This window comes from Artemia franciscana, chromosome 4, assembly GCF_032884065.1.
Source record: "Artemia franciscana chromosome 4, ASM3288406v1, whole genome shotgun sequence".
In the NCBI taxonomy this organism is placed as follows: domain Eukaryota; kingdom Metazoa; phylum Arthropoda; class Branchiopoda; order Anostraca; family Artemiidae; genus Artemia; species Artemia franciscana.
In genome coordinates this window covers 13,368,838-13,394,426 of record NC_088866.1, presented here as the reverse complement: position 1 = coordinate 13,394,426, position 25,589 = coordinate 13,368,838, and the positions used below count along the sequence as shown (strand labels likewise).

Here is a 25,589-nt window from a genome sequence, read left to right as displayed (position 1 = left end):
CCCCCCTCTGAAAAAACAATCCTGGATACGGCCATGCATAGGGAATTAAGTCTTTCTCAGAAATCTCGAGATTATTACGATTTTTCCTAACTTTCTTTATTTTTCATGTAATCGTAAAAGCTTTCAAATTCTTCTACAAAACCTTATGAAAATTTTGTGCTCTTAAAATACGGCCCTGGAGCTACTTTTTCTAAATAAAAAACACTAATTTCCAGCTTCAGCGATTAATTAGTGGTGATACTACTGGAATCGACTTTAAGGATCTGAGACGGAACACACATTATTATGGAGGCTTTCACGACTCGCATCGTGTTATCCAATGGCTTTGGGACATTGTCGAAAAGGAACTTACAGAAGTAGAACAGAGAAAATTCCTTAAGTTTGTTACAAGCTGTTCGAGTCCGCCTCTTCTGGGCTTTGGTAATCTTGAACCACCTTTCTCGGTTAGATGTGTCGAAGTGGGTGATGATGAAGATAGAGGGGATACTATTGGTAAGCCATCCAAAAATTTACTATTTCTCACAGATAAATATTAAACAGTAGCCAAATTCCTATACTCTCCATTGAAGATTTTTGGGGCACATCAATCGCTTGCCTTTCTTCATGACTCGCAAAGGATTGCTGTGACGCAAAGGGAAACTCTCTTTCTCGGCACTGTCATGTGTCCCATTTCTGAACCAAATTTTCGCTAATGTTTAATATTTATGCTGTCCTGTTACTTGTCTTTAGAATGTTATTGTAAATGAAGTAAATCTTTAGAAAAAAATGTAAATTGGGAGGGTGTAGGATAATATATGATATTTATTTCAAAAAAATGTCTATCATAAGCCCCAAAGGGCTGAATTCGCATCTCGGAGTCATAAAACAAAACAAAATATAATTAAAGCAAACAACTAAAAAACTGGTAAAACAATGCTAAAAATAACAATATCAGAATGACAAAACCATTCATTAGTCAAAAATATTAAGTGGCATAATGTCAGAAAGGTAAAAAATAAAAAGGATTGAAATAAGATATGGGTTAAAACGGTTTAAAAAAGAACACATAAAAGGGCTGGGGGGGGGGAACAAAAGAATCAAATAAACGTAAAAATTTGGTATCACCAGCACCAAAAAAGAGGAAAAATAGCGGTTTATTTTATCAGTAATGAAAGTAACGAAGGGGGCAAAGGTTTTTTCATACCTGGAGGTAAAGTAACAGATGGGGGACAAGATAGGAACCGGTTCAGAAACAGTATGTGGCTGGCGGTGTCCGGGGGGGGGGGAGTTTCTTTCCCGCAAAACTTTTTCTGTTCGAAGGTTTATTATTGCATTTTTCGCAAGGCGGAGGTATAGTTTTCCTCGCCTGTGCTCAAGAGCTTCCAGCCGATTATTTCTATTCAGTCGTAACCTGAACTAAAGATTGCAGAATTTTATGAACTTGCCGGACAAATCAGACCTAAAGTTAATCCATTTCCAATTGTGATTTTGCAAGTCTGTAAGTTCGTATTAAATCTAATGACAGTTTTAACTATGACAATTAATCTATAGCCCTACGAGGGCTGGACCGATAGTCCTTTTTGGATAGTTGAAGTCTTTTTTTTGGAGTGGGGGGGGAACAATTCAATGGGATAAAGCCCAATGTAAGGGATGGATAATGTAAGGGTAAGGGTAACATATAGTATATTAGAATCAGTTTTGAAAGCCAGATTTAAATATGTTGTACAGACTGTTCCTCACCAAATATGTTGAGCTGCATATAAATCCTTCCACTGTAAATGGTATATATGTATTTTTTCAACTTGGCTTGATAAAGGCTTTACATTTAATTACGCCGGTATAATACGGATTATATTACTTCCATTTAGTTTTATTCCTTTGGGGCAGTGTGAGAGAAAAACTGGCTCTTCTAAAGTGGTACTCCTAATGTGCTCAAAGTGTTTCCTATAAAGCTGAGATATATTAATAAAATGATTGCCATTAATCAGTCGACAGTCGTTTCGACCTCTATGTTAGCAAGAATATAACAGAATGACCAGCCAACTCCCAAGAAAAGAATGGATTTGACCGAGATATTGTTGTCTCGGTCAAAATATTGTTGTCTTGGAGGAGTTGTTTCCTTTTCGGAATGTTTTTATTATTTTTGTTCGATGCGGTACTTTTTTTTTTTACATTTTCGCAATTTTTAATTTACAAGTGATTAATATTTTGACACTGCAAAAATACCAGTACTGCCGTTCTTTGTCATTTTGCTTTTACGCTTTTATTAAAATCCCAATAGGTTTTATTGTGAAAGTAAAACGCTTGAATTTTGGCTTTTCGAAGGTTGAGCCTATTGGATTTTAACTTCTGGGGTGGTATTCACCGCTTCAAGTGCAAGTGATACGGTTAAAAGGATGTGCTTTTAGTTTCTCAAAAATTCGAAGATATGCCCCTTTTATCTTCAAATGTTCGTTTTGTTTCATCATTTAATAGGCTTCATTCTTTCCCCGTGTCATTTCTAGTCGAATCAAAAAAGTTAAAACACCCTTCCCCGTGGCTTCATTCTTTTCCTATATCATTTCTAGTCGAATCAAAAAAAGTTAAAACACCCTTCCCTTCTAATATCGTTTTGGATCATGCGAAATATTTCTTGGAATCATTTTTGGGTACAATTTTTTTCAATCCCAATTCATTCGTTAAAATCTAATGAAGAGTGGTTGGAGTCAAATTTTAACACTTCCCCGATCATTCTGACTGTCAACTGATGATCTGAACGCACAAGGTCCCGGTTTCTGTAGGCTTTTTCATCTATTCTTGACGATTAATGATTTCCGCTTCGTGGTTCATCTTCAGCCTTATCTCTTCCTTCTAAAAATGTCTTGAACCACCAACAAACCTGGACTCTTGACAAAACCCGTTGACTCTCTTTAAGCCTGCGGAATTTTAGCGAGAGTTGTCGTTGCACTGTGCCCAAGTCGGAAGCAAAACCTGATAGCAAGCCTTAACTCAAAATTGATTTTGCTCATTTTTAGAACAGAATCGTCAAAACTGTTTACAAAAAAAAAATTGTGTACAACCAGATGACTCAATCGAGCTCAAACCAGGGTTGAACAATGAAAGTGATTTCATGAAGAATGAAATCACTAGAATCTTGAAAGAAGAAAACACTGAATCAACAAATAATTATTAAAATTACAATTTAGCTGCTTCTAGAGGCAACAGGCTTTTGTCTTTTCGAATCGCCGATTTTTATTGTTTTTTTTTTTTTTTTATCAACATGATTTTTTTTTTAGCATGTTTAACACAAAGGCATCAGTGAGGGGAAGAAGTGCAATTCCCCCAACCCTCCCTCCTGGATTCTAAAAAGTACCTTTATTTTGGTGTTTTATGTTGTTCTAAAGCGAAATCCCCGGAATTATAAAAATGTGTCGGACGATTTTGCGAAAAAAAGGGCATCGAAGGGGGCCTACTTGCCCTCAAATTTTTTGTCACTTAAAAAGGGTACTGGAATTTTTAATTTCTGTTAAAATTAGCCCTTTCCTAGGACCGTCGGGTGGATACGATACTCTGAATCTGATGATGTGATTTTCATTAAGATTTTATGACTTTTATGGGGCATTTACCCCCTTTTTTGAAAATAGGTAAATTTCCTCAAACTCTTACCCTTTGATGGGTAAGATTAAACTTATACATTTGAAATCAACATAAAAAGCCACTCCTCTTGATATATCTATTGGTATCAAAATTTTGTTTTTTAGAGTTTCGTTTACTATTGAGGCGGGTCGTTTCTTACTTACAGTTCTTTACAATGAACTGTTTGATATATTAAGCTTTTAAAAAATCTATCAGTCATCATTTCCGAACCAAGGTTTCTTTGCTCCAATATAAAGGTGTATCTTCATTTAGCAATCACAAGAAGAAAAAAGGTGTGACAAAGCTGAATAAATATAAAATGAATGTCAAAATTCACCTTGCAGGGGAAAAGCTAGCTTATAGGAACAGGTAAAAGGGTGTTCGTACAGTCAGTGTACACCAAAAATTTCTGGAAACAAGCCCTCGGCTGAGTAAAATATACGAATATCTTTTGTCTCAGTATGGTTCCTCACCTAACAGAAAGCACCGTAGATGCTAATTGGATACTTCCAATTACTGTGACATTCTCATCTAAGAGACTTTCCCAACAAAACGGTGACAATAACCTAAAGTAGAGTATCTCGGGCAAAACCAAAAGGAATAGTTTTGGTTTTCTTGGCTTTCGCTAAAGTTTTCACTCAAATATTCCTTTTGTTGTAATTGGCTTCATGGCTAATTCTCTTGAGCTTATACGTAATATCATGAAGAATCCCAAGATTCAGGAAAAATCACTGGTTTTGGAAAAAAATACTAGAAATCCCTAACCTAAAAAAATCACCAGGCAATATAAAAATTACTGGAAACGTATATATTACATATGTCACATTTACTTTTATATATATATATATATATTGAAATACATATAAATACATATACAAAATATATATTTTGAAATACACTTATCTATCTATCTATCTATCTATATATATATATATATATATATATATATATATATATATATATATATATATATATATATATATATATATATATATATATATATATATATATATATATTTTCATATATATATATATATATATATATATATATTATATATATTTATATATATATATATATATATATATATATATATATATATATATATATATATATATATGTATATATATATATATATATATATATATATATATATATATATATATATATATATATATATATATATATATATATATATATATATATATATATATATATATATATATATATATATATACTAGCTGTTGGGGTGGCGCTTCGCGCCCAACCCAAGCCCCCCCGCGCGCGTAAGTCGTTACGCGCCATTGTAGTTGTGTCCCTGTGTCCCACCTGTGAATAGAGATAGATATTATATATATATATGTTTTGAACTACGTAAAACATGCGAATATACAACATTCTTCGCTGTCCCATTGTCTGTGCATATTAATAGATTGTCAGGTTTACTGACTCTTGAACATGCAACATATAATTGTCCATGGGAAAAACAATCCGTATTCAGATCTATACCTCATAATTCTAATGATGTGTCCCTGTGTCCCGGTCGTCATTTATATTCCCTGTGTCTCGATCGTCATTTGTGTCCCGGTATCCCAGTTTGTAATTTCTCTTTGAGTGTCCCGGTCGTCATTTATATTCCCTGTGTCCCGGTGTCCCGGTCGTCATTTGTGTCCCAGTCTGCAATTTCTATTCGAACAATCCCTGTGTCCCGGTCGTCATTTATATATCCCGCCTGTGCCCCCGGCGTCCCCGTTGTAGTTGTGTCCCTATGTCCCGGTCGTCATTTATATTCCCTGTGTCCCGGTCGTGATTTGTGTCCGGGTGTCCCAGTCTGTAATTTCTCTTTGAGATTCCCGGTCGTCATTTATATTCCCTGTGTCCCGGTCGTCATTTGTGTCCCGGTGTCCCGGTATGTAATTTCATCAGTTGACAAACATGACGTCAGTCGACAAACAACTTCATGACGCATACAGCTCAATCCTTATAATGACGTCAGTCGACAAAAATGACGTCAGTCGACACACAAACATGACGTCACTCGACACACACACACACGCACACACAGACAACTTATTTTTATATATATAGATATATATATAAGTAAATATGACGCTAAAAGCTGTATTTACCTCTTGTTGGGAATTTATGTTAAGTTGAACTCTTTTTAAGTTAGGGGTACTAAAAGTTTATTGTTTTGTTTTTCAGGTAGTGTGCTAAGAGGATTTTTGACCTTGCACAGAAAAGATCCAGTGAATCGTCTTCCGACAGCTTCAACCTGTTTTAATCTTCTAAAGCTACCAAACTACCAGAAGAAGGCGACTTTACGAGATAAGCTGAAATATGCCATCGAAAGCAATTCAGGATTTGAACTATCTTGAAATTATTTCTATCTCATATTAAGACATAACCGTTCAGCAAAGTTACATAGTTTTATCTGTTTGTTGTAAGGATTTACTGATTATGTTTGTCATATTTGCTACTCTTTAATCGACAGGCTCGAGAAAACGCTATAACATTCGTAAGAATAAATTGATTTTAGGAAATAAAATATTTATAAGAGCAGGAGTGAAAGAGGAGGAATGAAAGTTGATCTTAAGAGAAACTGAATATTTGCGTAAAGTTCATCACAGTCCATGAAACTAGACTCATTGTGGGCCCTACATTTGGTGACAAGTTCTGCCCAGTCGATTCCGGTTAGCCACTGCAAGTTCAATGATATCCAGTCACTAACAACGCTTATCATTTTCTAGAAGGTTTGAGGCTGGTTTTGCCTAGAAAAAATTTTTGTAAAAGACCTCAAGAGAGTGGATGGCTATTAGGTGAATATTTTATTTTTCATGTGTCCGTTTTTGTCTATTTAATTTATCAGGTTTAATTTTGGGTCGTTTCGGGGGGGGGGGGGCATGGGGGTAGTTGTCCCCTCCCAATAATTTGGAAAAAAATATATTATATAACCCATGTCCCTTGATTCTCCGGATGGATACACCTCTTTTTATGATAAGATAATTTCAAAAAATGTCTGTCTCAAGCCTCGAAGGACCAAATTCGCATTTCAGAGTCAAAGAACCATAAAAATAAAATAAAAAAAAAACATCATAAAAACAGCACAATAACTAAAAAACAGGCTAAACAATGCCAAAAAAAAAAATCAGAAAGGCAAAGCCATTCATTAGTAAAAAAAAAGCGGTAAGAATTTAAAAAGGTAAAAACCAAAACAAAACTAAGAAAGAGTGAGATAAAATTAGCGTTAAAAAGGTTTAAAAGAGAACATATAAACAATCGGTTTTTGAAATACACTTATATATCTATCTATAAACAAGGGAGAGGGAACAAAAGAATCAAACGAACATAAAACTTAGGTATCACCAGTGCCAAAGAAAAAAGTGGAAACCTCTGGTTTATTTTACCAGTAATGAAGGGGGCAAAGGTTTTTTCATACCTGGATGGGGGACAAGATAGCAACGGGTTCAGAAACAGTACGTGGCAGGTGGTGTCTGGATGGGGAGTGTCTTTTGGGGAAAATGTTGTCCATGAAGGTTTATTATTTCATTTTTTACAAAACGGAGGCACAACATTCTCCTCCTGCGCTCAAGAGTTTCCAGCTTGGCATTTTTTTGGGACGGAGCGAGTATGTTACCTTAGCTTCTTTAAAAATTATTCTCAGGGCTCTTTTTGAATGGATTCAATTTTTTCTGATTCATAGCGGGACATGCCAGGATGCCAAACTGAACAAGCATATTCAAGATGCGAGTGGACAAAGGAAGTATAGATCCTGAAAGAATGGGAGGGGGGATGTTAGATTTATTCAAGAGCTTAAGGAAAGACATGGACGTATTAGCTTTATGGGCAATATCTTTAACGTGGTTATCCCACTTTAAATTAGAGGAAATTGTAACCCCAAGCAATTTAAAGGAAGACTTAGAAATATCTGAGGGGATAGGGTTGATGAAAAGAGGTGAGGTTTTAAGGAAACATATTGGCATTATCATAGATTTAGAGGGGTTTACTCTCATGTTTAAGACTGCAGCGTCATCTGTAATATCATTGAGGTTACTCATAGGGCTGTTTACTAAGTTTCGGTAGCAGGTTTCATTAACCCTTAGGTCATCCACAAATTTCCATATGTCGGGAAATTCCTTAACGAGGCTATTTATCGTAACAGAAACCAGGAAGGGATCTAGGGTAGTACCTCGGGGTACTCCATTGTGGACAGGGAGGGGACTGGAATAATGATTCTGATATTTGACTAACTATGATCTATTTGATAAAAAGGAGGAACCCAATTTAACCAGGAAAGAATCAATGTTGAAATCAGTTACAAGTTTCTCAACTAAAATATTGTGGTTAACAAGGTCAAATGCTTTTTGAAGGTCAAAGGAAAATAAATTTCGGTAGCAATTAGATTTTTCGATTTGAGTCAATAGGAAAAACAAGGTAATGGGAAGTAGAAGTGGATTTGATGTTCCCAAATTGTGTGTGGTCAGTAAAATGAGGATTTTCTCCTTTACCCAATCCGCAAGGAATCCTTCATATATAGGAGTGATTGAAATAGGAGGAACCCCTTAAAAACCAGGTCTTCCGTCTTTCTCTTTCAAGGGGGTTGTGAAACCCTTTTTTCAAATTTACAGATATTCGCCAGACTCAGTAATCTCTGATTAATATTAATCTCTGACTAATAAGAGGAAACGGGATATCTAAAGGGCAGACACTTGTTTTTCGTAGTTTCCCAATTCTTTTTTCAATCTCAGACGAAAGGAGGGGGAAAGTTGTAAGTTTTTTTTCTATTTAATTTTCAATAAACAGCACAGTTACAGAAAATATTGAAATAAAAAAAAAACAGCATTATCAAAAACCCATTAGAAAACTTGTTATTTTCGCCTGCAAACTACCAAAAGAGCTTAGAGAACTGCCATAATACTGAAGCGAAAAAGAAAGTGAAAATATTTTTAGTTTCCTAAATTATCAAGTTAACCCAGCTGGCAGTAATTAAATTTAAATATAACTTTAAATATATTTCATAATTTTTTGAAGTGGTCTATGGTTATCTTGCAAAACCTCACAGGTTGTCTAGTAATTTCCTAGCACCCGGTCCCTAATACACTTATTCTTTTTCGTCACATTTCACACCCAGAGATACCCCTTTTAAAATTGTTTAATTTTTTGCACATACATGCGTGAAATAAACAATGTTTGCCTTTGTTTTAGAGCTTTTTTTAGCATTACTCATAGTATTATACTTTTTTTAAAAGGTAAACTGTCAGCCTTTAATTCGAGAGTGCTCCTTAAAACTAACTTTGACTACAACTGAATCGGTTTTTAGTTAAACATAAGTTAGTCAATATTTTTACCGTTTTTTGTAGTATGGTAAACTGAAAGTCGGGAATAAAATTGTTTCAGTATTTAAACCTTATATAGCTTATATATTATTGATAAATTAACTTAATATTGAAAATCAGAATTATATTTGTCGTATTTTTTTAGACATTTGGCCACATAGAAAGTGTTACGATAATGAAAAGTATTTAAGCAACTTTTTAGGATATATTTGTGTTAATGCAATGGTGTCTCTGGGTCATTTAATCGAGTATTAAAGGTCATATTTTTTCTAAATGCATGGGAAGCTATATTACTATTTTCATTTAATTACATAAAATGCTTAAAAATTCGCAAAATTTTCAGATGAAATTTCCATCTTACGTTCTTAAGTTATGTTTAAACATCTTTGCTGAAAGATTAGTATCTAGACTGTGTAAATTATTATTTTAATGGGAAACTTTCGTATTGACTAGTTCAGTGCAATGCTAGCTGCCAATACTCAGTATTTAAAGAATATGTTTGTAAAAATTCGAATTCTGTTTTGGTCTCTATAGAGAATTTTTCATTTTGTTTCTTGAGAGCGCTATCAAACTCGTGTTTTCCGGACTGTATCGCATCTGTTTCAGATGTAACTGCAAATGCCTATAGGCCCAAAAAGAACAAAATCGCGCGGAATTGATGGTTTGGGTGCACTTCAACTTGTGAATGGTACTGATTTTTTGTATGGAATGTTAACATTATTGTACCAGATCATAATCCTATTCGGTTTTGTACCCGATGTTTTCTGTACAGGCCAACTTAGGTCCATCCTGAAAAAAGGGAAGCCAAATAACATATGCTCCTCCTATCGGCCAGTTACTGTGTCACCAGTTTTACTCAAGCTTCTAGAAATGCTTATATTGTCAAATGTTTGACACTGTTGCCAAATGCCAAACCACCAGCTTGGTTTTACGGTGGGGTCGGTTGCGCTGATGCTCTGTTCGCTCTTGCTTCTATTTTGTCTGATTCTGAGGCAACTGGTGATCAACTAGTTATTGGCTTTTTTATGTCAGTCGGGCTTTTGACTCGTCAGTGCACGCGCAGATCCTTCCAGAAGTTTATAAGCAAATGCCTAAATTTATGCATTGTCAGAGTATTTTATTATATGTACAATAACCGTAGAGCACAAATAGAAACAACGTCAAATCCGGTCGTATCCCTTGTTGTCCCAGTCTGTAAAGGAGTAAGGCAGGGTTCAGTTGTGTCTGCAAAATTGTACAACAATAGTGATCTACCGGCACAAGCCCGCGTAGCTACGTGTTGTATTTCAAAAGGGATTGATGTTTCGTTGATGACGTATGCTGACGACTTGCTGAATTTGAACAGGTCTGCTGATCGCCTATCGAAGAATTTTGATGTGTTGAATAGGGAACACAATAACGTATTTTTGTCGTTTAATGTGTCAAAACCTTCCCTCTTGTTTTTCACTGCGAAGCAGAAATCTATTTACGCGATTCAGTTGTGAAACCATCTGAGAGTATTACTTACCTTGGTTTACCAATCGGTAGAAGCCTCCACTCCACCTTCCGGTCCCTTGGTGATTATATATCAATTTCTACCTCTATCTTCCCATCGTCTCTCCCTTAGAGTCACATTTAGTCACTGTAGTCAGTAACAACTCATTCGGTAGCAATTCATTTGAAAACAAGGCTAAAGAACCCTTATGGGTCTTTACCATAGGTAATGCAATACGATTGCCACTGACTTAAACAGGAGAGTAGAGATTTTAATTTTTCTTCTTATGAAAATTTCGAATTATTCAAGGGGAAAGTAGGGGGCAATTGTTTGAAGGAGAGATTGAATTCCATGGGCAGTATTTTTCAGGGGGGGGGGGGGGTAAACACCAACTTCTGGGGAAAACACAGCATGAATACAAGATTTTTTTGAGATGTAAAATAGAAAACAAAAACGAGGATATTAATTCTACTTTGGCCCTTCACGTTGTTGAAAATCCACATTATGTGGTTCTTCTTGACGAGGCAACTTTAATATTAGAAGCAAATGGCTTCCCAAATTCTTTTAGGAAGGCAATTGAAATTAAGAAAAATCCATAAATAAAGACCTTGCTTTAAATAGAGATACCGGAGATGCTCCTACAAACCCAATTCAGAATAACTCAAAAGGATTTAAATAACATTTAACTTCAGTTTAAGTTAAGATCATCTGAACACACATTTAATAAAAATAGTACAAAAGCTAAGTCAATCACTAAGCAGATTATTTTTGCCCAATCTAATTGGTGAATAGTCTTTCATTTATTCTGGCTTGCTTTACTTGATTCAGTCTTTTTTCTCCTCTGCTAAGAATTACTTCAAATAATTAGTTTTCGATCTTTTTTTGCACTGAAGACGGCTGTGCAGTAGTCCCTCTCGAAAAATATACCTCTATCATTTTTGCTTCTTTCTTGTCTGGTGGCTAAGATTGCCCTCGTTATTTTCGGCTATTTAGGGTGTTTTTTTTCTTGCTAGTCATATATCAATCGTGCTTGTAGCCCTCATGTCTTAAACAGTTCACAGAATTAATGTAATATTATTTCAGGTTTATTTCACCATTTTAAATTATAATTAGCTTCACTCTAATACACTTTATCGCTCCGATGACAAGAGGCCTGAGTCATACAGACCGCCTTTTAAACCTGAAAACAAGCTATACACAGACCAAAATCATATTCAATCCTTTTTCTACCAGTCTCTTTCCACTTTTGTGCTCTGAAAATTCCAAGGCATTATATAATATGTCAGTAAAATATGTAAATTACGTAAATTAAATAAAATCAGTGAAAGACCAATTATACGGGGATCCGTAAATTTACGCTAACGTATCTTCATTTCTACGTGGTCCAAAATAATGCATTTTTCTTCCTCTCCTTATAAATTTAGCAATATTTTCAAAAATAGGTTTAGATATTTACTCTATCCTCCTCATTTTACAAACATCCCACCTCCTGAGATATACATCCCTGCGAGTCACCGAGCTAAGATTCTCGGTGGGGGACCTATTAGGCTAAGGTCACCTGTTCGCCTGCAAGTCCAGGGGACTTGTCGGTCATGTGTCAATTTCTTCGTAGATAATATAAGATGTATTAATTAATTATGAAATACACATACAAAATTACATTTTACTATTCCCCCAAAGGCTCTTTGGCGTGTAAAGAAGGGGGAAGAAAAACGAGTCACTTAATCAGAGAGAAAAAATAAATAAAAAGAAAATAATCACTTGCAGCGAGAAGAGCATAAAGGAGAAGAAAAGAAAATTAAGATATAACTATAGAAAGCAAAATTACATAGCTTGAATAGATTAAATTAATTAAGTAAATTAACTAAAATAAAAAAAACAATAATAAATATACAAGAAAAATAAATAAATAAATAGATAAAAGCAACTTCTAAGAAGCCAAAGAATTGTTGCCATATTTTTTTAATAAACCGAATGAGTGGCACCTTCGAGGTGATTCAGGCAACTTATTCCATAATATATGACTCCCAATATAGGATTAAAATCTGACCTTATACAAGGAGTAAAAGTAACTTGAATATACTTATTTGGATTGCGAAGATTATAATTATTTTGACCAGAGGTAAAATATGGTGGAACACTTAGGAACAATTTTTGACTTAACATGCCCAAAGGACTTTGAAACTTCTACAACAAGGTTCTCTGACACGCTAAATTTGATGGTGTGATTTTTGTTAAGATTGTTTGACTTTTAGAGGGTGTTTCCCCCTATTTTCTAAAATGAGGCAAATTTTCTCAGGCTCGTAACTTTTGATGCGTATACTGATCTTGATGAAATAGTCGAAAAGTAAAATGAATGTGCCTCTGCTCCAGTGAGGATATAACCCCTACAGCCCCTGGGGCAGGTCTTTTAGGGTATATAAGTTCCTCCATTGTTTATAAATAAGGTTTCTCTACATAAAAGTTAATCTAAATAAATTACAGTCATACAACATTTATCCGCACTGACTCTAATTAATATTAAATTTAAAAAAAACAAGTTTTTTTAAATTAAAGTAAGGAGCAACATTAAAACTTAAAACGAACAGAAATTACTCCGTACATGAAAGGGGCTTTTCCTCCTCAGCGCCCCGCTCTTTACGCTAAAGTTTGAGTCTTTCTTTTAACTCTATTTTTAAAACAGTAAGAAACTTTAGCGTAAAGAGCGAGGCGTTGAGGAGGAAAAGCCCCTTTCATATACGGAGTAATTTCTGTTCGTTTTAAGTTTTAATCTTGCTCCTTACTTTCATTCAAAAAACTTGTTTTTTTATTTAATTTCTGGGCGTTTTTGAATTCATGCATGTTTTGATCTTGGCTCTCCGCGCATAAATAATTAAAACGAAATTTGCATATTCATTAATTGCAATTAATCGGAAGATTTTGAGAAAAAAGGAGCGATGGAGTAGGCCTAGTTGCCCTCCAAGTTTTTGATTACTTAAAAAAGCAACTAGAACTTTTAATTTTTTACAAACGTTTTCATTGGTAAAAAATATACGTAACTTACGAACTAACTTACGTAACGACCTTCTATATTCGTATGTTTTTATTGCGTATATGAGGGGGTTCAACCCTCGTCGATACCTCGCTCTTTACACTAAAGCTTAGATTTTGTCCCAATTCCTTAACAATGACCTCTGAATCACAAAGGCCGTAGAATAAATAGTTGAAATTACTAAAAATACGTTAGCATAAAGAGTGAGGTATAACGAGGAGGTAAACCCCTCATATGCGTAATAATCTTTGTTGGTTTTAAGTTTTAATGCTGCTCCTTACTTTCAGTAGAAAAACTTTTCATATTTATTTTTCCATTGCTTTTTCAAATAATGCTAGAAAATCCTGCGCCCCCTTCATTGAAATTTGTTTCCCCCATGAGAAGTTTCTCCATGGAAATATCCTCCCACGTAAACCCCTTCCCCCCTCAACTCTCCCTCCTAAACCAAAAAAATCCCCCTGAAAACGCCTGTACAGTTCCCAGTAACCATTACTATATGTAAACAGGTCAAAGTTTGTAACTTGCAGCCCCTCCCACTGGGACTGCGGGGGAGTAATTCGTCCCTAAAGACATAGTTATTAGGTTTTTCGACTATGGTGAATAAAATGGCTATCTCAGTACTTTGATCCGGTGACTTTTGGGAAAAAATGAGCGTGGGAGGGGGCCTAGGTGCCCTCCAATTTTTTGGTCAATTAAAAAGGGCACTAGGACTTTTAATTTTCGTTAGAATGAGACCTCCCACGACATTCCAGGACCACTCAGTCGATACGATCACCCCTGGGGACAAAAAAACAAACAAATAAACACGGATTCGTGATCTGTCTTCTGGCAAAAAATGCGAAATTCCACATTTTTGTAGATAGGAGATTGAAACTTCTACAATAAGGTTCTCTGATACGCTAAATTTGATGGTGTGATTTTTGTTAAGATTGTATGACTTTTAGAGGGTGTTTCCCCCTATTTTCTAAAATGAGGCAAATTTTCTCAGGCTCGTAACTTTTGATGGGTATAACTGATCTTGATGAAACTTATATATTTAAAATAAGCATTAAAATGCGATTCTTTTGATGTAACTATTGGTATCAAAATTCCATTTTTTAGAGTTTCGGTTACTATTGAGCCAGGTCGTTCCATACTACAGTTCGTTACCAAACTGTTTGATTAGTATATTGAATCGAATATTTTAATTCTTAAGCCAAAGATGTTAAAACCAGAGAAAAATTCATTATATTTACCAATAACAAACGTTGTCATTCAAAAGTGAGCAGAAATTAATGTTAAAAAACTTCCCGAAAAAGAAATTTTTTAACGAAAACTAAAGAGCCAATTCAAACTTAAGCCCAACAGAAATAAAGTCCTATATTAGTTAAAACTCAACCCAACCAGAAATTAAAATTGAAAGATAATTAAAGCCTAAGATGATCGTAAATTAAGATAAATGACCACATCAAGTATAAAGATAAAGACACTTATATAGACTAATAAAAAAGTAATGCAAATAGTACCCTCTGTAAGCAAAGATGAAGGATTACCCCTTTTATTGTTGCTTCAAAACGGTCCTTAGTTTAGTGTCTGTGTTTGTTTTGAGGTTTGGTTTTTATATTGACCATTGGACTTTATCTGTGTCTTTTTCATTATTATTATAATTATTATTTTGCTGTGAGGTCAGTTGAGCGATGGTCTTAACTGAAATATCTTTAGAATTTTGTTTTGTTTTTCAATGTCTGTTACTTTCCCTGTTTCTCTCTGTTTTTGCGATTTTTTGTTTTGTCACTGTTAAGAAGCAGAATATACACCACAGAAATCCTCTTCTATCCCTGCCAAACCCAAAAATGTACAGAATGACTTTCAGTTCGTATCACCTTTAATGTCGCTCTTACTTTTAGCTACGAGGTCTTTGCAAAGATAAGGCTGAACGCTTTTTTCTGTGTAATATAGGATTTTTTTTCTCTCAGAGATAAGCTGCTTATCTCCCGTGTCGATTTAATATAGATTACTATCTAAATATCCAGAACAATCACCTTGTGACAGCGGAGTGGTTAGAGCTAGGCCCCGGAGACAGCCGGGCCGAAGTTCAATCCCCCGTGTCGCAAGGAAGTAGTATACATATCAATAAACAAATAATTTTTTTTCAAAACATCGACGCTTATTAAACTATCGAACGTATTAAAGAGAGTTGGGCAGCATTTTTGTAGAATCTGTTAAACCTATATTATGTCACATAAAATGATACAGTAAAGGATGAAATTCTTTTGATAATTTGGAAGTGGTAGGTTATATAAGACGTCTTAATCTTGAAAGTCTTTACCCGGCTGAGGCAATGTAATCGTGTGACTTAAAATAATGCAGAATGAAATAATTGATAAACCCGAATTCACTGTAATTAGCCAAAAAGAGAAAAAAATTTGATGAGGCTATTAAATAAATATATCTACTTCCCCAAAAGAACGTGGTGCATCTCAAATTTGCCTATTTTTTAGTGAATACGAAAGTGAGAACAGTGAGTGAGAAAAAAGGGTTTCATTTCCTAAATGTCGAAGACTACCCAACATAATATTATGCAATCTACACTATAGGCTACCAAAACTTTGAATAAAGCTTAAAAGTAGGTTGTAAAAATTGACCGAAAAAAGGTGTAAGCCGAGATTAGTGTTGAAGCTGGTAGAATTGGTCACGATAAAATTTGGCATTTTAAGTACTTTAAAGTAATTTTACGGACCCCTGTATAATTGGTATCTTACTTATTTTACGCAATTTATATATTTTATCTATTTTAACGGTATTTTATCGGTATTTTATATATCTTACCGACATATTTTATGATGCCTTGCAAATTTCGGAGCACAAAAGTGGAAAGAGGCTGTAGAAAAATGATTGAATATGATTTTGGTTTTTGTATAGGCGTGTTTTCTGGTTTAAAAGGCAGCCTGTTTTTGTTCTGTTTTTTTTTGCTAGTCATATATAAATCCTGCGTGTAGCCCTCATGTCTTAAACAGTTCACAGAACTAATTTAATATTATTTCTGGTTTATTTCACTATTTTAAATTATAATTAGCTTTACTCTAATACACTTTATGGCTCTGATAGCAAGAGACCTGAGTCAGACAGACCGCCTTTTAAACCTGAAAACAAGCTATACACAAACCAAAATCATATTCAATCTTTTTTCTACCAGCCTCTTTCCACTTTTGTGCATTGAAAAATGCAAGGCATTATAAAATATGTAAGTAAAATATGTAAAATACCGATAAAATACCGTTAAAGTAGGTAAAATATGTAAATTGCATAATATACGTAAATTACGTAAAATAAGTAAAATACTAATTTTACGGGGGTCCGTATAATTACGCTAAAGTACTTAAAATGGCAAGTTTAATCATGACAAATTTTACAACACTAACCTCGGCCTAGACATTTTGTCAGTCAATTTTTACAACCTTCTTTATAGCAAGATCTCTATTTTTGTATTTTCTCAATTTCAATTCCCGTCCTAAAAGAAGTTGATAATGCAATCATCTCGGTTAAGATCTACGCTCAGCTGTCCTCACAGCAGATTAATAATTATATTAATAATAAAAAAAAATAGAGATAAAGTCCAAAGGTCAATATAAAAACATTAATCTGAACAAGTTGAAGTACACACAAACCATCAATTGGGCGAATTAATTTTTAATTTTTTTCTTTTTGACCCTAAAGGCATTTGCAGTTACATCCGAAATAGATACGGCACAGTCCGGAAAACTTGAATTTAATAGCGCTGTCAAGAAATAAATGAAAAATTCTCTATAGAGACCAAAAAAGAATTTGAATTTTTATTAACATATTCTTTAAATACTGGATATCAACAGCTACCATTATACTGAACTAGTCAATGCGAATGTTTCCCATTAAAATAATGATTTACACAGTCTTGAAACTAACCTTTCAGCAAAGATGTTGAAACATAATTTAAGTACGTAAGATGTTTATTCGATATATTTGTCACGCCATAATACTGGATGCTATTTGCCGAATGCCAATAAACAAAGAAAAACAAAAACAGAAATTGGAAGAGATAAAAAAAGGAAATAGTAATTTAATTCCTCGCACCTGAAAGAAATACATTCAGAAAATACCTGACCTTTTAATGCTTAGTTAAATGACCTTAGAGAGTCCCTACACAATTACACCTAATACAATTATATCCTAAGAAGTTGCTTAAATACTTCTGTGATTATTACAGTTTCTATGTGGCCAAAATACAACAGAAAATTTAAATAATATGACAAATATGCAATGGCACACCAAATGAAGGAATGATGAAAAGTTGCCCCCTGTTGCCCCACCGTGCTTTAGAATTGACCTTTCATCCTTAAATATATGAATTATGATGTATTTTTGAAAAAGTTTCTTGTGCATAAAGGTTTCCCGATGGTGTCCTTAATTTCGTTTTTGAGCAAATATCCATGAACTGCCAGCTATAAGTAGGTGTGGGTTCAGTTGACTCACATTTTCTCCGACGCTAAACGGGTATTCCTTTTCGATTAATTAAGGCGAAATGTTTAAAGATTATTTTCGTGGAGATTCATGGACGACTAAAGCATTTATAATTTCTCAAAATTAATAATGACATGATGACCTGTATATATAGTTTCTATGGAGAAAGTCATTTAGCATAATGGAAAAACAGCAACCACTTAAAAACAATGAAAAAGGACCATTGGTCAAATTATGAGGGGGGGGGGGGTTATCCCCCAATAAATTGGAGAAAATAACTATTATATAGCCCATGCCCCTAATTATATGGATATGGACCTCTCCCCCCCCCTAAGTGAAAATGTTGGAGCTATTCCCCTGCACCACGACCTTTCCTCCCCCCCCCCTAAGTGAAAATGTTGGAGCTATTCCCCTGCATATAATTGAAAAGATAAGTTTTCATTTTCTGACTTATTCGAGTATCTCATTTTTCCAAAAAAATTAAAACTTTTACGCAAAAATATTGATGTTAGAAAAATTGACAAATTTGCCCGATATTGCTGCCATCTAAATTCTATATTATCAAACAAGCTAGATCGTAATTAGTGAATCGGTTTTCCTCAGTTTTTATGGCATTTGTTGAAATGAACAACTAAAAAAGCGCAGCATTAACGTACTGCTTCCACTATTTTAGAATTTCCCGGGGTTCCGGGGTTTTCTGTACTTTCCCAAAATATTGAATTCCCCATGAAATCCCCCCCCAAAATAGCAATAATATAAAATAACGATTTGTGTTTCGCATTACCGTTCGTGTATTTATGGACTTTAATTTTTAGGGAGATTTCATAGAAACCAAGTACTCCATTCAAGTACTCGTTTTCCTCTTGCTTCATTTATCCAATAAGTAAACAATAAAAATACATTGTTCACACATTTCTGCTTTGATAATGTTGTCCTGAGAACATCGATTGAATAAATACTGCAACCTTCTATCATTAAACAGAAACCGTATTATTTGAAAACTAGTTTATTTTGCCTATTCGTGCCTTTGGTTAAAACTCAGTGTTAAAAGTACTGACTTCTATTTTATAATATTGTCGTTAAAAAATTTACTTATATTTAGCAATTTTGTTTAGTGGGTGTGGCGGATCTAACCTCTTTTCGTTGGGGATAGGGGCTTAAATTTTTATTTCTTTTTTTCTCTTTCAATATGTCAGACGCATTATGCACCAATGAAAAGTTTTCCATGATATAATTTTGCATGATAAATAATTGAATTTTTCAACGATATTAGCCAGTTTGAAATTTCTGATTCTATGCCAGGATGCTGGACGGTAAAAGCACCATTTTCTTAAAGGATGCTAATTCTTTTCTAGCCGGGTCTGTTTTTGCGACCGTTTTTGGGTTTAAGAACTTCTTCCTAAGCTAAATTATATTTTATGGGCTGCTTCCCCATAGTAGCATAATATATATAGCCACGAATATATAATGAATCGAATATAATAGGCCTGAGATTGTCTTTGCAGGATTTATACTCTTGATAGAATAGCATAGCTAAGTGCTGAAACCAGAAGAGCATTGCTAAGTATTGAAAATCATTTTGTGACCAAGATGGGTCCAGGATTGCACAAAGCCTCCATTCAAACGTGGTCCCAGGGACTCCTTGTTGTCCAGTTCTAAGTCGGCTAAAGCACTTTGGTCTAGACCTGAGAAGATTTACTGGTCCATACCCTGCACTGGTCCTTGGACCATTGCTTTTTTCCGAGGCTAAAATAATTCCAGTGATGTAAGACCATGAAAATTGCAACTTGGAATATTATGACGTTAAAAAATATTTATCGTATTGACATTTTAACTAATGAATTCAGATGCTACGAACTGGACCTACTAGGAGTTTCAGAAACTCATATCCCAGGGGTAGGAAACATGAAATTAGGTGGTATAGAACTTATTTAATCAAGCAGGAAGGATCGGGTATGTGGACAAGGTGTCTTGAGTTGAATTAAAGCTGAAATTTAGAAAAGGGTGCAGACCTTCTGGGAAGCTAAGACGTTTTTAGACTCCAGGATAAGAATTAGAGAGACGCTTTCCAGGAACAGTTGAATACTAAGCTGCAGATATTAGAATCTGCTAATGTAGTAGATGGATGTAATAATTCTAAAAAATTAAATTATGAAGTTGCTGATGGTGTCTCAGAAAAGAAATTTAAGAACTTAGTGAGGAATATTAATGAAACTGTTGTGTGTTTAATTGTGAAGAAAAGGGGCTCGTAGAAGTATTATCTGATTGATAGATCATTTGAAAATAAGAGGAATATAAACAAAGTGGAGAAAGCATTAAAGTATGAACTAAGGAGGTAGGAAGTGGAGACGACGGATAAAATTGTTGAGGATCGGGAAGATGCAGCTAGACAACACAATAGTGAGATATTGTAAAGGCAAGTTAATAGATTGAGAGGGAGCAGTCAATCTGGACTTATCCCAGTTAAAGATAGAAATGGAGACAGAATTAGTAATAAGGGAAGAGCTAAAGAGAGATGTGTGGAAAATTTTGAGAACAGAGGGATAGAATTACAAGAAAAGATATAGAGGAAAATGAAAAAGTTTATGACACCTTGGATGTGAAGGAAGGTTTGTTTTATGAGGAAGAATTAGTGATTATACCAAAAGTATTAAAAAATAACAAGACCCTGTAAGATTGAAAACTATTTGTATTTTGAACAGTGTTCTTTGTTTTTCAGAACTTCGACGACAAATTAAATACAAATCATCGTAATAATCAAAATGACTGGAAAGAGCTAATGGAAATTAACTGAAAATTTAATATATATTGATATTATTCCCTGGAAACTCACCAATTCAAGATTATTTTGCACTTTTATTCTTTTTTTTAAATTGCAGATATAAAAATAATGTGTATAGTGTAATCTGTTTTCAGTAAAGCACAAATGACACATTAGGCCTTAGAAATTGTATGATTAGATAAAGGGAAAGGGGGTAGTAGCTCCTGCTTGAAGCAATATTTGTTTGTTTTAAGTTTAACTTGAATATTCAACTTAGTTTTTACTTGTTTTAAGATTTATTTCCCAATATTCCCCCTCTTCCCAGCAACCAGTCTTATTTATAAGCAATGGGCAACTTATATAGATTAAAAGACTTGCTAAAGTGGCTGTGGGGGTTATGTCAGCTCTGGAAGTTTAGTTATTTGATTTTTTGACTATTTTGAACAAGATGGTTATTTCAAAATTTTGATCAGATATCTTTGGGGGAGGGCGGCTTAAAGAAAGGGAAGGGGTACTTGTTGCCCTCTGACCACTTTTAAACATCCCCCTGGATATGTTGTTAAAGTTCAAACTTAATACCCTCAGTAGTTCTTGAGATAATGTAGAAGCACCTTTTGGATAAAACTGGATGCGTATAATGTCTTTTGCTTTAGTTTAACAAGTCCTTCAACAATCCCTGAAATTTCAGTTTCATATCCCTAGCCTTTACAAACACACACAGAACCAAAGGATCCCCTTTCTCCTAATGTCAAATCCAACATGTAAAAAAGTACAAATTGCATAATTTTCATTTGTTGCCTTGGAGGCTGTTGGGATATTGCATTCCCAGAGACACAGTTACAAGACCTTTTGACTATTTGGAACAAAACAGCTTTTTCAAAATTTTGATCAGTGTCTAGGGGAGGAAGCAATCATCAAAAAGGGCCTCAGGCCCTTCAATGACACTTCCCCCTCAACACATCCTGAAAGTTTTAATTTCATACCTTCAGCCGTTCCTTGTATAATGCTGATGTTCCCTTTCGATAAACCAAAATGTATACAATTTATTTTGGTTGTGTTGGGTGGCCTTCTCAAAAGCTATGAGGACCATGACATAATTAGGACCAAAGGCATGGTTATTTGACTTTTAGATTATTTTGAAGATGATTACTATTTCAAAATTTTGATCGAATATTTTTGGATGGAAGGAAGCTAAAATGGGATTGGGAGGGGGCTGGAAGTCCTCCAGCAACTTTTGAACATCAACATCCCCTAAACATGTTCTGAAAGTTCGACTTAATACCCACAGCCATTCTTAAGATATTGCAACTCCTCCTTTTTGATAGACTGCATGTACAAACTGCCTTACCCCTCAACGTTCTTCAAAGTTTTGTCTTTTTATGCTTAAATACCTTGGTTGTTTGATTCTGAAAGAATCAAACATTTTTCTTTTTCCTAATGACAAATCCTGCATGTAAACAATGATCAAACTAAATAATTAAAAATCCTCGATCCAGGACTGTAGGGGGTATGGGATCCCTGAAAGCATAACCTTCTGACCTTTTGACTAGTTTGAAAAAAAATTACTCTATCAAAATTTCAATCAGTGTTGATTAGAGGTGGAACCTAAAACAACAATGAAGGAGGGGGAGGGGATTGGTCGAACTTCAAGTCTTCCCCTTAACATACTTTGAAATTTTCAATAGAAATAACGTTACATATTTCTTAGACATTGTCGATATTCTCATTTGACAACCAGAAAACAAATTATGGGTTTTGATCGTGTTCGGCATCCCTCTCAACAATTTCTGAAAGTTTCGCTGTAATTCTCTAAGTATTTTTTGGGACCAAAGTCATGCATGCTGTCTTCTCCCCAATAGAAAACCTTATATGTCAACAATGTTGTATAGTATGCAACCCTTGCCTTGGGGGCTGAGGGTGGGGGTCAACCCTGGACCCATAGTTATTTGAGCTTTAGACTATATTGAACAAAATGGCTATCTCAAAATTTTGACCGAATACAGTTAAGGAGAAAAGAGTGTGGGAGCAGGCTGGTTTCACTCTGATTATTTTTTACTCTTAGAAAGTGAACTAGAACCTTTGATTTCTAATCGGAAGAGCCCCCTTCGAAGTCCGCCTTCCATATGAAGTGCCTATGAAAAAAAAGATAAAAATAATAAATTGGAGCCTTATCGCCCTTTACCATAGACAATGCCATACATTGGCTCTTATTATTTACACAAATTTTGGTTTAGCTCGTGTTAAACAGATTCCGGACTGACACGTTTTCAAAGGGAGATAAGATAAGATATTTATTTCAAAAAGATCACTATCACAAGCCCTCAAAGGGCCGAATTCGGACTTCGGAGTCGACTAACAAAGCAAACAAAGCAAAAAACACTAATAATAATAATGAATAATCAAATTATGAGTAAAAAAAAAAATCTGTCAAACTAAACTTGAACAAATACAAGTCAGAAAAAAGGGGAAGGGGACAAAAAATCTAATAATACAGAAAAGAACAAGAAATAAACATATATATCTACAAATTAAAAGGGACACTAAAAAAAGTCCAAAAACTCACAAAAAAAAGAACGAAGCATAAAACACACGAAAAACACATATGATTAAAAGGGAAACTAAATCAAAACAGCGGGGAGCAAGCAAATTAGTGCAAGGACCTAAAGCACCTCACATGAAAAAAAGGGGGGTGAAACTAGATGGCTATTTTATTTATTTTTTCTGTGATGAAGGGGACAAAGGTTTTCTCATATCTGGAAGTAACGCAGCGAATGGGGGACAAAACTGGGATAGGCTCAGAAACAGCTCGAGGCTGTCGTAATGTGGATGGTGAGTGACGTCTGGGGAAAATACTTGCCGTCAACTGCAAGTTCAATGATATCCAGTCACTAACAACGCTTATCATTTTCCAGAAGGTTCGAGGTTGGTTTTGCCTAGAAAAAAAAATTGTAAAAGACCTCAAGAGAGTGGATGGCTATTAGTTGAATATTTTATTTTTCATGTGTCCGTTTTTGTCTATTTAATTTATCAGGTTTAATTTTGGGTCGTTTCGAGGGGGGCATGGGGGGTAGTTGTCCCCTCCCAATAATTTGGAAAAAGTATATTATGTAACCCATGTCCCTTGACTCTCCGGATAGATACACCTCTTTTTAAGATAAGATAATTTCAAAAAATGTCTGTCTCAAGCCTCGAAGGACCAAATTCGTATTTCAGAGTCATAGAACCATAAAAATAAAATAAAAAAAAACATCATAAAAACAGCACAATAACGAAAAAACAGGCTAAACAATGCCAAAAAAAAAAAAATCAGAAAGGCAAAGCCATTCGTTAGTCAAAAAAAAAAGCGGTAAAAAGTTAAAAAGGTAAAAACCAAAACAAAACTAAGAAAGAGTGAGATAAAATTAGCGTTAAGATAACATATAAGCAATGGGTTTTTGAAATACACTTATATATCTATCTATAAACAAGGGGGAGGGAACAAAAGAATCAAACGAACATAAAACTTAGGTATCACCAGTGCCAAAGAAAAAAGTGGAAACCTCTGGTTTATTTTACCAGTAATGAAGGGGGCAAAGGTTTTTTCATACCTGGATGGGGGACAAGATAGCAACGGGTTCAGAAACAGTACGTGGCAGGTGGTGTCTGGATGGGGAGTGTCTTTTGGGGAAAATGTTGTCCATGAAGGTTTATTATTTCATTTTTTACAAAACGGAGGCACAACGTTCTCCTCCTGCGCTCAAGAGTTTCCAGCTTGGCCTTTTTTTGGGACGGAGCGAGTATGTTACCTTAGCTTCTTTAAAAATTATTCTCATGGCTCTTTTTGAATGGATTCAATTTTTTCTGATTCATAGCGGGACATGCCAGGATGCCAAACTGAACAAGCATATTCAAGATGCGAATGGACAAAGGAAGTATAGATCCTGAAAGAATGGGAGGGGGGATATTAGATTTATTCAAGATATTAAGGGGAGACATGGACGTATTAGCTTTATGGGCAATATCTTTAACGTGGATATCCCACTTTAAATTAGAGGAAATTGTAACCCCAAGCAATTTAAAGGAAGACTTAGAAATATCTGAGGGGATAGGGTTGATGAAAAGAGGTGAGGTTTTAAGGAAACATATTGGCATTATCATAGATTTAGAGGGGTTTACTCTCATGTTTAAGACCGCAGCGTCATCCGTATTATCATTGAGGTTACTCATAGGGCTGATTACTAAGTTTCGGTAGCAGGTTTCATTAACCCTTAGGTCATCCGCAAATTTCCATGTGTCGGGAAATTCCTTAACGAGGCTATTTATCGTAACAGAAACCAGGAAGGGATCTAGGGTAGTACCTCGGGGTATTCCATTGTGGACAGGGAGGGGACTGGAATAATGGTTCTGATATTTGACTAACTATGATCTATTTGATAAAAAGGAGGAACCCAATTTAACCAGGAAAGAATCAATGTTGAAATCAGTTACAAGTTTCTCAACTAAAATATTGTGGTTAACAAGGTCAAATGCTTTTTGAAGGTCAAAGGAAATTAAATTTCGGTAGCAATTAGATTTTTCGATTTGAGTCAATAGGAAAAACAAGGTAATGGGAAGTAGAAGTGGACTTGATGTTCCCAAATTGTGTGAGGTCAGTAAAATGAGGATTTTCTCCTTTACCCAATCCGCAAGGAATCCTTCATATATAGGAGTGAGTGAAATAGGAGGAACACCTTAAAAACCAGGTTTGCCGTCTTTCTCTTTCAAGGGGGTTATGAAACCCTTTTTTTCAAATTTACGGATATTGGCCAGACTCAGTAATCTCTGATTAATATTAACCTCTGACTAATAAGAGGAAACGGGATATCTAAAGGGCAGACACTTGTTTTTCGTAGTTTCCCAATTCTTTTTTCGATCTCAGACGAAAGGAGGAGGAAAGTTGT

The 25,589-nt window shown here is 34.9% G+C and overlaps 1 protein-coding gene across 2 annotated transcripts in view; it reads left to right on the top strand.

Annotated features, from left to right (window-relative positions):
* LOC136026021 (ubiquitin-protein ligase E3B-like) overlaps positions 1–6,140 on the top strand; it is a 78,716-nt gene extending 72,576 nt beyond the window's left edge. For both annotated transcript variants that reach the window (XM_065702173.1, XM_065702174.1), the window contains exons 10-11: positions 216–492; positions 5,798–6,140. In XM_065702173.1, the coding sequence (XP_065558245.1) occupies positions 216–492; positions 5,798–5,970 (450 nt within the window). In that variant the 3' untranslated portion in view covers positions 5,971–6,140. The remainder of the gene's footprint in view (positions 1–215; positions 493–5,797) is intronic.
* Positions 6,141–25,589: the final 19,449 nt, after the last annotated feature.